At 52.2% G+C, this 13,827-nt stretch overlaps 1 protein-coding gene across 1 annotated transcript; it reads right to left on the bottom strand.

Moving 5' to 3' along the window:
- Nucleotides 1-1,111: 1,111 nt before the first annotated feature.
- Nucleotides 1,112-13,750, bottom strand: lekr1 (Leucine-, glutamate- and lysine-rich protein 1). Its single transcript, XM_067245688.1, has 5 exons — nt 13,676-13,750; nt 11,057-11,221; nt 7,946-8,149; nt 3,109-3,363; nt 1,112-1,126 (listed from the first exon to the last, which is right to left on the bottom strand). The coding sequence occupies exons 1-5, from the start codon at nt 13,709-13,711 to the stop codon at nt 1,112-1,114; spliced, it is 675 nt and encodes a 224-aa protein (XP_067101789.1). The 5' UTR covers nt 13,712-13,750.
- Between the last annotated feature and the right edge of the window lie 77 nt (nt 13,751-13,827).

The raw sequence follows: 13,827 nt of genomic DNA, 5'->3' as shown, positions 1-13,827 counted from the left end.
ATAACCAACTGAAATAACATATTCTTTTAAATGTACTTTAAAATGTATATGGGTAGATCCGTAGGCTGTAGGCATAGCTAACTTATTGTTGTCCGACTTTCATATAACTTCTCAGTAAAAAAATATCCCAGAGAAACCAGTAGCCTTCACATTTCTTTTTTCCATTTACTGTAAAGTTCATCAATCCTGATTCGGATGTTAGAACCTTGCAGTACCCCACTACACCCACAGGGGTGAGGTATAGTTCCACTGTTGGAAGACTGTTCCTGAACTATCCTCATCCAACCTGCTAGCACGTGGGCTGGAAAACGTTGATGATTGTGTTGTGGCAACCGTGAGTACAGTGACCTTGGATTGAACGTGCAACAACCGGACGTTGCACAGCTGTGTGTTTTTGGTAAGCTCTACTAAGGTAACCTAGGCTACATTTGACTCATTTACCAATTAAGACATTACAAGAAATAAACAGCCCCATAGCATAAGTGCAACATTATACATACAATTACAAGCATCAAACACTTACTAAAGTCAAAGTAGCTGTAGGGATGGGTGGGTATACGCATTGGTTAAGGGGGTGGTGCGTGCATATACATAAGCACCATTTTATAGACGCACGGCATTGAGCTGCTAAACTGAGGCGTCATTGTCCGTGTCACTAACCTGCATCTACACCAACACCTTTTGCCCACACACGTACGCCGTCACCACGGATACGAGAATACTGAGCATTCTTTCTTTGGTTTCCGGGACAACACTAATTACGGGTGTGGGCGGTCTCACGGGACGGAAGAATTCCGTTGCGGCCATAAAGACTCCCTATGACGAACAAGGGGTTACTTATACACACACATTCCCGTGTGTACGTTCTGTGTCACACAGATTCCCAGAAGGCACGGGTGCATGCCTGTTATTCTGTGGTAATTATTCTGTACATGATGTGATCTCTCCTAGTGGATACCTGCCTGTGCACTAGGGTGAGGGAACATTCAGAAAATACACTAACATAATAGGTCACACTTCATAATAGCCATGTTAATAGATGTGTTTAGGGATTTACGATGGTCCGTTTGGGTGGAAACACTGGTGGCCATTTACACTGCGGCACTCTCCATCACCTGGACTGAGACTGTCATCACACACACACACAGGGGCTTATTAGAAGGGTACAACTAAAGGGAAACATTTAAGGGATAGAGTGGGTGAGAAAGAGATTTGAAGGAGAGAGCGTACGGTGAAAGAGGCATTTAAAAGAGAGGTCAGGTTCTGTGTTTATGACTTTCTGGCTGGTGTTGAAAGACCAGCAACCTTCAAAGCCCGAGGAGGAGGAAGTGGAGGTCACGGTATCAGGAAGTCAGACAGGAGGCTGTTGAGAGGATGAAAGGAGAGGTCAAAGGTCGAGAGTGCATCTGGAAGGAGTGTGAGCTCGCCATACCACACACACACACACACAGATGTACACAATTAGAATCTTGCCCTTGGGCCTACATGTCAATGGATGTGTAACAAGTAGGGAGGCAGGGTGGATATTCCACAGATGTATGCCAAGTGCATGCATTTGTGACAGGGCAGAAAAATGTCAGAGGAGACAATACAAATATCGTGGGACAGAAATAGCACACCTACGCAAAATCCTGTCGACGTGGGGCGTCAGGTGGCTGAGCGGTGAGGGAAGCGGGCTAGTAATCTGAAGGTTGACAGTTCGATTGTCATGCAAAATGACGTTGTGTCCTTGGGCAAGGCACTTCACCCTACTTGCCTCGGGGAGAATGTCCCTGTACTTACTGTAAGTCGCTCTGGATAAGAGCGTCTGCTAAATGACTAAATGTAAATGTAATGTGGTAACGCTCCAAGCCACAACACCTCTGCGTTTGATGATGCCAGTGTGGTCGAATTAATAGTCAAAATAACGATCAAAAGATTTTCATTGAATCTTTAATCGATCAAAACAGCTCGGAAAACGCCTTGTCATCCTCAGAATTGTTCATCATAGTTGAGAGACTGGAAATGGACACTAGCATTCATGGGTGTCCATCGTTGTGGTTGTAAACAAATAAATGGCAGCAAACCATAAGCACATAGTGAGTGTCCTTGTGTGTATGTGAGACAGAGAGATGTATAGAGAGAGAGAAGGGGGGGAGGGGTCAGACAAAAAGCTTTCCATGTGTGCCAGTAACCACGGAAATGAGTTCCATGCCACGCACACTCTTCCCTTTCTCCGACCGTGCCAACTTATCCCAAACGGAGAGGAGGGAGGGAGGGAGATGGAAAGACCTTGCATGGAGTGAATGATGTCAATAACACAAGATCAAAAGAGAAAGCTCAGTGTGTGTGTTTGCGTGTGTGTGTGTGTTTGTGTGTGTGTATACGTGTGAAAGAGTTCTTGGCTTGGTATGTCTCCACGGGTGGCAGGGGATGTGCTGTCGTGACCCCCCCCCTCTCCCTCCCTCCCCTCTCCTCTGACGGAGTGTGTGTGTCAGCAAGGGTGTGTTAGAAACGGTGTGTGAGGAAGCAGGTGCGTGACAGCTAAGTGAAGTGAGGTTGTTTGTGTGTGAGAAAACGTGAGCGTTCAGGAGGAAGGCTGTGTCTAGGGAGGGACATCGTGTGTGAGCAGCGTTGCCTGGATGTGTCTGTGTGTTTTGTTTGTAAACAGCATTGTGCCGCATGTCCTGTAGCACTTCTTTGTCCACCTGCCGCTGTGCGTGCAGATTCTGGCTCCTGTGTGTCTGTGTGTGTCTGTGTGTGTCTGTGTGTGTGTGTCTGTGTGTGTGTGTGACTGTGTGTGTGTGTGTCTGTGTCTGTGTGTGTGTCTGTGTGTGTGTGACTGTGTGTGTCTGTGTGTGTCTGTGTGTGTGTGTGACTGTGTGTGTGTGTCTGTGTGTGTGTGACTGTGTGTGTGTGTGTGTGTGTGTGAGCCTACTTCCTCCCCATCACTAGCTTGACCTTTTCCTTGACCTCGTTCACAGCACCAGCACTTAGTCTGGGCAGCATCCCCCCTCCCCCTCTACTTGCCCCCCTCTCCTCCTCTCTCCCCCCACTGCCATGCCAGGATGCCACACTCCTCCCCCCTCCTCTGCCCTCCCTCCCCCATCCCCCCCTGTCTCGCCCAACCCGGGTCGTGAGAGGGGGGGAGGGTCTAAGAGTGTTTGGGGGAGCCTGTGGGGAGCGGGCGAGTGGGAGACGGGGGAGAGAGGGGTCCATGTGCAGGTGGGGGGGTGTGTCCTGGGAGAGCGAGGGGTTGGAAAGTCCCAGGGGGGCGATGGGGGCTCGCAGCCCCAGGAGCTGCGCCTTAGCCTGGGTAAGAGTAGCGGTGAGCTCCCCTCTCTCCTCACACTCCCTTCTCACTGTCTCCTGCAGGAACGCCACCTAGAGAGGGTGTGAAACATGATGACATTAATCACTATAAAAAACAAAAAACAAAACAAGTTTTCCTCCGCCGTGATTGGACAGAGCTGGAGTTGTGTGGTCGTGGAGGTCCATGCGAGAGGATCCGCTTCGGGGTCACGGTTACAGAGACATGACCTGCAGAATGTGGCTAACAACAGGCTCTGTGGTCAGACAGAGCCTTGCGGTTGCGTAGATCCGGGCGCAGTCAGGGAGACCGCGGTCACAGACAGAGGAACAGGACCGCAGCAGGATGGTCACAAAGGCCCAGAGGAGGAGACACAAAGAGAGAGAGAGGCAGAGATGATAAACCAGAAATAATTGGAAAATGGGGGAATGTAAGTGGTCTGGCTGATAGACCAGGACAAACGGACAGAGAGAAAGATACATTTGAATGGGAGAGAGGTTGAGAGAAAGACAGAGAGGGAGGGAGAGAGAGGTTGAGAGAAAGACAGAGAGGGAGGGAGAGAGAGGTTGAGAGAAAGACAGAGAGGGAGGGAGAGAGGCAGCTTTGTGTGTGAAAGTGCAAATGCGTTGTTTATACACACAAGTCGAGGGTTGAGTCAGTGTGCTTTGCGACTGCAATGCTTTCAGCACGCATGTGTGTGGGTGTTTGTGTGTGTGTAATCAGTGCCATGGGCTCTCTTTCCAGGTCGGTCTGTTCCATACCACTGAAGATCAACTCTGGGGTGTGTGTGAGAGAGAAACAGGGCCTAATTTAACACACTCCAGGGTGAAAAGCTGCCTCCCTTTTACATAAACACACACACACCATTACAGTTGACAGACTAAGGGTATCAGGGACTGTGGTGTGTTGTGTGTGTGTGTCGTGCAGAGCAGAGATGGGCCAGACTGTCTTCATTACTGTCTGGCGGGATCATCTGTACACTAGCCATCCACACATTTGCTCTGACTAGGGCCTTGTGTGAGGGGCTCTCCCTACAGGAGACACAGGGAACTGCATGCAATGACCATAGACTGACCACAGTCTGTACACTACGACAGGGTGTCTGTCTGTCTGTCTGTCTGTGTCTTTGTGTGTGCCCATATCTGGTCATGCTTAGACCCCAGATGATGAACAACTGTATGAGTATGTAAGCCTTGTGGTTGGTGTGTGTGTTGTGTGTGTGTTGTGTGTGTGTGGCGTGTGTGTGGCGTGTGTGTGGCGTGTGTGTGGGGTGTGTGTGGTGTGTGTGTGGTGTGTGTGTGGTGTGTGTGTTGTGTGTGTGTGGGGTGTGTGTGGCGTGTGTGTGGCGTGTGTGTGGGGTGTGTGGGATGTGTGTGGTGTGTGTGTGGTGTGTGTGTTGTGTGTGTGTGGGGTGTGTGTGGCGTGTGTGTGGGGTGTGTGTGGCGTGTGTGTGGCGTGTGTGTGGCGTGTGTGTGGGATGTGTGTGGTGTGTGTGTGGTGTGTGTGTTGTGTGTGTGTGGGGTGTGTGTGGCGTGTGTGTGGGGTGTGTGTGGCGTGTGTGTGGCGTGTGTGTGGCGTGTGTGTGGGGTGTGTGTGGTGTGTGTGTGGTGTGTGTGTGGTGTGTGTGTGGGGTGTGTGTGGTGTGTGTGTGGTGTGTGTGTGGCGTGTGTGTGGGGTGTGTGTGGTGTGTGTGTGGCGTGTGTGTGGGGTGTGTGTGGCGTGTGTGTGGGGTGTGTGTGGGGTGTGTGTGGGGTGTGTGTGGGGTGTGTGTGTGGCGTGTGTGTGGTGTGTGTGGGGTGTGTGTGGGGTGTGTGTGGGGTGTGTGTGGGGTGTGTGTGGCGTGTGTGTGTGTGTGTGTGGTGTGTGTGTCAGGGAGATCCAGTTGCTGTCCTGGCAGCAGACACACACATCATCCGGGGCTGCCAGTCAGAGTCAGGCTTACAGGGTATTACATGGAAATCACACGCATCTCGCCCCTGGTTTTAATCACTGCACTTAAAACCACATCACACTGCCATCACACACATGTACACACACACACACACAATGTACACACACACATTCACACACAAATGAACAAACAGACATATGTGTTGACGGTGGAGAGAGGTGGCCCACTCTCTCTCTCACACACACACTAACATGCACTTTTCCTACGCCTTGCGGCCATGACCGTTGGTGAGAGGTGAAAGGTCGAGTTTTAAGCTATTTCCCCAAGACAGGGTGACCTTTTAATACCTGTCTAGCCTGCTCCGTGTTCAGCAGAGCAAAAGAGCACATTGAGAGAGAGAGGGAGAGAGAGAGAGAGAGAGAGATACGGAGCCGAGAGAGCGGGAGAGCAGGAGAGAGATGGAAAGAGAGAGGGAGAAATGGAGAGAGAGAATTAAGAACAGAGACAAAAACAAGATGTGTGGGGGTGGGACAGAGAGACAGCAGAGAGGAGAAAAGAAAGATAGTTAGAGAGAGTGGTTAGAGATAAGAACATGTGAAAAGAGGATAGAGATTTGGACACAAGCGCTGTCTGGTGGCTGTAAGAGGCTATTTGGACAAGCGCTGTCTGGTGTCTGTAAGGGGCTAGTTGGACAAGCGCTGTCTGCTGGCTGTAAGGGACTAGTTGGACAAGCGCTGTCTGGTGTATGTAAGGGGCTAGTTGGACAAGCGCTGTCTGCTGGCTGTAAGGGACTAGTTGGACAAACGCTGTCTGGTGGCTGTAAGGGGCTAGTTGGACAAACGCTGTCTGGTGTCTGTAAGGGGCTAGTTGGACAAGCGCTGTCTGCTGGCTGTAAGGGACTAGTTGGACAAACGCTGTCTGGTGGCTGTAAGGGGACAGTTGGACAAGCGCTGTCTGGTGGCTGTAAGGGGCTAGTTGGACAAGCGCTGTCTGGTGTCTGTAAGGGGACAGTTGGACAAGCGCTGTCTGGTGGCTGTAAGGGGACAGTTGGACAAACGCTGTCTGGTGGCTGTAAGGGGACAGTTGGACAAGCGCTGTCTGGTGGCTGTAAGGGGACAGTTGGACAAGCGCTGTCTGGTGTCTGTAAGGGGCTAGTTGAGGAAGTTGTGCAGCGCTGTGTGTTTCCACATCAGCCCATGTTTCACACAAGGAGGATCAGATTAGCAAACTGAGGAAAATCACCCTCACACTGGGAAGCATGGCGCACACACACACACACACACTCTTTTGTCATACATTTCACCATAGACCAAATGTTGTGTTTACATGAAATCATTTTTGGGTTTGAGCTTCCAAGTTACTATGTAAGTCAGTTGCAACATGTGTGTGTCAGCGTTTGTGTGAGCGTGTGAGTGTGTGTGAGTGTGTACGTGTGAGTGTGGGTGTGTGCGTGTGTGTACGTAGCTGCAAGAGCAACACCAATCTAAGGCAGTTGTTCTTACAAAGTCGCTTTGATATTTCAATGGTATCTTAGCAACAGAGGGGTCATGAAAAATCCCAAGGTCATGTGATCAAAGAGCTCATTATCACTCTCACACACGCCCACGAGTGCACACACAGAATCAATACATCTATTCGGGGTGCCAGGAGAGTGGCTCTGAGTGAAAGCGGCGAGAGAGAGACAGACAAAGAAACGGAGAAAGAGTGAGAGAAAGGGTGAAGGTCGCTATTACAGAGTCTGCAGGCCGGGCCGCCCCCTCAAAAGGTATTGATTTGATCTTACATTCAGATCTAAATGGACTCTAATGTTCTGTAAAGCTCCTATGAAAGACACGGCACAAAAAAGACCATTGGGCCGTTTGACATAGCTGACAAGGACCCCGGAGAGACCAGACCAGAGAGACCAGACCAGAGAGACCAGACCAGAGAGACGAGGCTGTCTGACATAAAGGAGTCTGTCACCTGTGACTGGCAGGAGGACACCGTGACCCTGTGGATCAACCTGACTGGCCAGACCCCCCCCCAGGAGCTCCACAGGGGGGTAGAGGGAGGGAGGGGTGGAGGGGTGGAGGGAGCGGGCGAGGAGTGCAGAGAGAGAGCAAAAACCGGGCAGGTACGGAGGGAGGGAAGGAGAGAAAGGAGCGAGAGAGGGGAGAGAAAGGGAGGGGAGATTGTGAGTGTGTGAGTGTGTGTGTGCTTGCGTGTTCCTAGGTGGCTTAGACAGTTGGGTTGTGAGGAGAGGAGGTTGAGGTCAAAGTAGGTCTGTTTGTGTGTGTGTGTATGTGCGCGCATGTGTGTGTGTGCATGTGTGTGTGTGCATGTGTGTGTGTGCGTGCGTGCGTGTCCATGCCAGAAACAGACAGCTGAGGAGTGCCGTGACTGCAGCCTCAGACTGCCCCCCCCCGGGACATGAGCCTGCGTGTCAACATACACACGCTCACTCACACACCCTCACACACACACACACACACACACAGTGGCTCTGTTTATCTCCTCTCCCTGTCTCTCTCACACAACCTCATTCCTCCCGACACACCCCTCACTCCCTCCTACTCCTCTCTCCCAAACCAGCCTCTCTCTCTCTCTCTCTCTCTCTCTCTCTCTCTCTCTCTCTCTCTCTCTCTCTCTCTCTCTCTCTCTCTCTCTCTCTCTCTCTCTCTCTCCCCTACTCTTCTCTCCTTTGTTCTCGTCCCGTCTCTCATCTCTTTCCTGTCATTCTTTCCCCACCTCTCTTCTCTCCCTTTCCCTCTCTCCTCACCTCTCACCTCCTCCAGTAGTTCAGAGTTCCTCTCCCTCAGTAGCAGCAGTTGAGCTCTGGACTGGCTCCTCTCTAGCGCTGCCTGCTGCTGGGAGTACTGCAGGGCCTGACGTAGCTCCTCCCCCCGGGCCCGCCTCTCCTGGTGTAGCTCCTCCCCCAGACGAGAGGCGGCGTTGCCTAGGCGCTGAGACTCCTCCTCCAACTGTTCCAACTGGGGATCACACACACACACACACACACTCAGACCGTTAGATCAGACAGGACATCCCAGGGGAAGCCAATGGTCTGCAGCTTGCTGCACATGCTGTCATATTTAAAAACGCATTTCAGAATCTGAAACAACTAAAACATTATCTACATGTAACTGGGTTTATTTTATTTGCAGGCACTCGAAATAAAGTCTGATTTTATATGTTGTTGCAGATTCTTTTGTCTCATTGTCTTGCCCTCCTTTCTACACTGATCTACAGAACTCTCGTTTGTCTGAATCTCTGTGTGTGTGTGTGTGTGTGTGTGTGTGTGTGTGTGGTGTACCCTATCCCAGCCTAGGGCCCACGGAGGCAGAAGCCCTCAGCATCACTTCTGGATCAGTGAAGCCGCCACCCTCCATCTCCCTTCTACCAGTGACTACCACACACACACACACGCACGCACACACACACACACACACACACACACACACACACACACACACACACACACAGGGCCATGGGACCTTTGTACACACACAGATCAGGCAGCTATTACACCCAGGAACAAAGAGAGAGTCGTGGCCTGAAATTCCTGGAGGGCAGGCAGACACAGGGAGGGCAGGCAGACACAGGGAGGGCAGGCAGACACAGGGAGGGCAGACACAGGGAGGGCAGGCAGACACAGGGAGGGCAGGCAGACACAGGGAGGGCAGACACAGGGAGGGCAGACACAGGGAGGGCAGACACAGGGAGGGCAGACAGACACAGGGAGGGCAGACACAGGGAGGGCAGACACAGGGAGGGCAGGCAGACACAGGGAGGGCAGGCAGACACAGGGAGGGCAGGCAGACACAGGGAGGGCAGGCAGACACAGGGAGGGCAGGCAGGCACAGGGAGGGCAGGCAGACACAGGGAGGGCAGACAGAGGGAGGGCAGGCAGACACAGGGAGGGCAGGCAGACACAGGGAGGGCAGACACAGGGAGGGCAGGCAGACACAGGGAGGGCAGACACAGGGAGGGCAGGCAGGCACAGGGAGGGCAGGCAGACACAGGGAGGGCAGACACAGGGAGGGCAGACACAGGGAGGGCAGACACAGGGAGGGCAGGCAGGCACAGGGAGGGCAGGCAGACACAGGGAGGGCAGACAGACACAGGGAGGGCAGACAGACACAGGGAGGGCAGACAGACACAGGGAGGGCAGGCAGACACAGGGAGGGCAGACACAGGGAGGACAGGCAGACACAGGGAGGGCAGGCAGACACAGGGAGGACAGACACAGGGAGGGCAGGCAGACACAGGGAGGGCAGACACAGGGAGGGCAGACACAGGGAGGGCAGGCAGACACAGGGAGGGCAGGCACACACAGGGAGGACAGACACAGGGAGGGCAGGCAGGCACAGGGAGGGCAGGCAGACACAGGGAGGGCAGACACAGGGAGGGCAGACACAGGGAGGGCAGACACAGGGAGGGCAGACACAGGGAGGGCAGGCAGACACAGGGAGGGCAGACACAGGGAGGGCAGGCAGGCACAGGGAGGGCAGGCAGACACAGGGAGGGCAGACAGACACAGGGAGGGCAGACAGACACAGGGAGGGCAGACAGACACAGGGAGGGCAGACAGACACAGGGAGGGCAGGCAGACACAGGGAGGGCAGACACAGGGAGGACAGGCAGACACAGGGAGGGCAGGCAGACACAGGGAGGACAGACACAGGGAGGGCAGGCAGACACAGGGAGGGCAGACACAGGGAGGGCAGACACAGGGAGGGCAGGCAGACACAGGGAGGGCAGGCACACACAGGGAGTACAGACACAGGGAGGGCAGGCAGACACAGGGAGGGCAGGCAGATACAGGGAGGGCAGGCAGACACAGGGAGGGCAGACAGACACAGGGAGGGCAGGCAGACACAGGGAGGGCAGACACAGGGAGGGCAGACACAGGGAGGGCAGACACAGGGAGGGCAGGCAGACACAGGGAGGGCAGACAGACACAGGGAGGGCAGACACAGGGAGGGCAGACAGACACAGGGAGGGCAGACACAGGGAGGGCAGACAGACACAGGGAGGGCAGACACAGGGAGGGCAGACAGACACAGGGAGGGCAGGCAGACACAGGGAGGACAGACACAGGGAGGGCAGACAGACACAGGGAGGGCAGGCAGACACAGGGAGGACAGACACAGGGAGGGCAGACAGACACAGGGAGGGCAGGCAGACACAGGGAGGGCAGGCAGACACAGGGAGGGCAGGCAGACACAGGGAGGACAGACACAGGGAGGACAGGCAGACACAGGGAGGGCAGGCAGACACAGGGAGGGCAGACACAGGGAGGGCAGGCAGACACAGGGAGGACAGACACAGGGAGGACAGGCAGACACAGGGAGGGCAGGCAGACACAGGGAGGGCAGACACAGGGAGGGCAGACAGACACAGGGAGGGCAGACACAGGGAGGACAGACACAGGGAGGACAGGCAGACACAGGGAGGGCAGACAGACACAGGGAGGGCAGGCAGACACAGGGAGGGCAGACAGACACAGGGAGGGCAGACAGACACAGGGAGGGCAGACACAGGGAGGGCAGGCAGACACAGGGAGGGCAGGCAGACACAGGGAGGGCAGGCAGACACAGGGAGGGCAGGCAGACACAGGGAGGGCAGGCAGACACAGGGAGGGCAGACAGACACAGGGAGGGCAAGCAAACACAGGGAGGGCAGGCAGACACAGGGAGGGCAGACAGACACAGGGAGGGCAGGCAGACACAGGGAGGGCAGACAGACAGAAAATCAAGTGATGCAGATGGACAGAGTGGTGGTGAATTTAATTGGAAGGGGTGTTTGGGTTGGATAGAGAGAAAGAAAGACAAAACAAGATACTCACCATGTTGATACGTACCTCGACGTGTGTGTCTGTCTTTGTGTGTGTGTACCTTTCTCTGCAGCTGTTGGTTCTGTTTCCGGTACTGCTGCATCAGTAACTGGTTCTTCTCCTTATCAATCACCAGCTCAAGCTCCGCCTCCATCCGAAGCTCCGCCTCCCGCTCCCTCAGATGCACGGCATTCTGGGTAGCTGTCTCCTCAAGCGCTGCGTCCAGCTATGGGAAGTACATTTACATTTAGTCATTTAGCAGGCGCTCTTATCCAGAGCGACTTACATTAAGTACAGGGACATTCCCCCGAGGCAAGTAGGGTGAAGTGCCTTGCCCAAGGACACAACGTCAGTTGGCATGACCGGGAATCGAACTGGCAACCTTCGGATTACTAGCCCGATTCCCTCACCGCTCAGCCACCTGACTCCCGATATAAGCATATTTACATTTTTTACAAGTAACCAAGTACAAATACTTACTTACTGTACTCAAGTAGATTCTGTACTCTATTGTACTCTGCTCTGCTTTACTCTACTCAGTTTTAGGCTTATCTGTTCTCCTCTCCTTTCCTTTCAGTGTGTGTGAAAATTATTTTTTCACATTTATTTTTTCCAAAAAAAATCTAAATAAAAAATTTCTAAAAAAGTTGTGAAGGGTTGAAAAAATATATTTTTTAAAAGGTTTGGAAAGAGTTGTGAAAGTTTTTTTGTTGCATGTTTTCAAAAATCATTCATGACTACTTGATGAGGACTATACTAGACTGTACTCTATTGTACTCTACTCTGGTGTGTTTAATCTACTCTGTTTTAGGCTTCTCTATTCTCCTCTCCTCACCCATGGCCATATATGAAGGACATATTTGAAATTGTTGGCGTCAAAAAGGATTCCTGCGCTGCGTGTCTATAGTGTCTTTTTGTCTTCATGTATTCATATGATGTGAGGTCCAACAGGTAGTAGTGATGGATACTTTTTACTTAAGTATATGTCAGAGCCCACACTTCTTTACTTTAATTTGAGTGAAAAAGTGTAGTCAGTACTTTTTACCAGAGTATTTTTAAACATGAGTATGATGTTTAAAGATGTCTTTACTTTTGCCATCTCTGCACACCACACACACATACATGTGGTTCAAACACATGCTTACATGCATACACACACACCCTCTCACATACATTTACATTTAGTCATTTAGCAGACGTTTTTATCCAGAGCGACTTACAGTAAGTACAGGGACATTCCCCCGAGGCAAGTAGGGGGAATGTCTTGCCCAAGGACACAACGTCAGTTGGCAATCGAACTGGCAACCTTCGGATTACTACATTTACATTTACATTTAGTCATTTAGCAGACGCTCTTATCCAGAGCGACTTACAGTAAGTACAGGGACATTCCCCCGAGGCAAGTAGGGTGAAGTGCCTTGCCCAAGGACACAACGTCAGTTGGCATGACCGGGAATCGAACTGGCAACCTTCGGATTACTAACCCGATTCTCTTACCGCTCAGCCACCTGACTCCCTCATACAAATATGTTCCAGTGCTTACACAACACAACATTGGGTACTGGTGTGTTTTGGGCGAGCCAAGCTGGCAGTCAGTCCTGTATTGTACTGCTGGAGACATTAAACACTGGGCCTGTTAGGAAAAACAATGGTGGAACTGATGGCGTGTCGTGTATTTTTAGTCAGGCTTGGCCAAGGCCACCTTGTTTCCCAACAGGCAGGGAGAGATCACACACTGCGTGTGAGGGCAGTAGGGGTGTGTGTGTGTGTTGTGTGTTTGTGTGTATATGGCTGGCGTGTGAAAACGTGTGTACATGAGTTGAGCACATAGCACTTGTGGTTTGTTTCTAAATTATAATGTGTATGTGTGTGTGTATATGTGTGAGTGAGTGTATTTGCGTCAACAACAGACAGATAAACCGCTTCCCTTTACTTGGGTTAGTGTCTCGGAGAGGAGCAGGGGTGTGGCGTGTGTGTGTGCGTGTGTGACAGTGAGACCACTTCCTTCGCCATGGGTTTGAGTCTGTTTGAGGGTCAGGAAACCAGAGGAACTAGATTGCTTGTGTGTGTGTGTGCGTGCAACCCTGTGTGTGTGTGTGTGTGTGTGTGTGCGTGCAACCCTGTGTGTGTGTGTGTCTCTGAGAACTGAAGGACACCCTTCCCATTTACTTCTGCCGTGCAAGGCTTCAGAGGAAAAGAGACCCCACACAGAAACCTAATAAAAAACACATTTCTTTGGGTGTGTGAGAGCCTGTGCGTGTGTGTGCGTGCGTGTGTGTGTATATGTGCTGCAGTGTGAGACAGACTTTACAGCACCATCCCAACCTCCTCAGAGCTGGATCGCCCGGCCCCTCCCTGTATAATGACAATGGTTTGGGCCACATCCCAATCCCTTTCAGAAGCCTACTTTTCTAGCCTCCTTTTTTACATCACCACTAATGTGAAAGGACAAGGAAAACAGTCCCAGAAGCGTCTAACGTGTTACTACATTCTCATGGAAGGTTTAAAGAATAGAATGCTATGTAGGAATGCTAGGTATGTTGAAGGAGATAAGGAGACTAGGTTAGGACGCGACTGCAGGTAGGCTGAAGGAGATAAGGAGGCTAGGTTAGGACACTACTGCAGGTAGGCTGAAGGAGATAAGGAGGCTAGGTTAGGTTAGGTTGCTACAGAGTGTTACCTTTGTCCTGATGTCCTGGGAGAAGTCCACCTCCATTTTGATCAGGGCCCTACGATGGTCCTCTATCACCTGCTTACTGTTAATACAGAGATGACACACACACACACACACACACACACACACACACACACAGGACACTCAATGATCTTGTT

Source organism: Osmerus mordax, chromosome 11 (genome assembly GCF_038355195.1).
Source record: "Osmerus mordax isolate fOsmMor3 chromosome 11, fOsmMor3.pri, whole genome shotgun sequence".
In the NCBI taxonomy this organism is placed as follows: domain Eukaryota; kingdom Metazoa; phylum Chordata; class Actinopteri; order Osmeriformes; family Osmeridae; genus Osmerus; species Osmerus mordax.
This window is presented reverse-complemented; position numbering and strand designations above follow the sequence as displayed.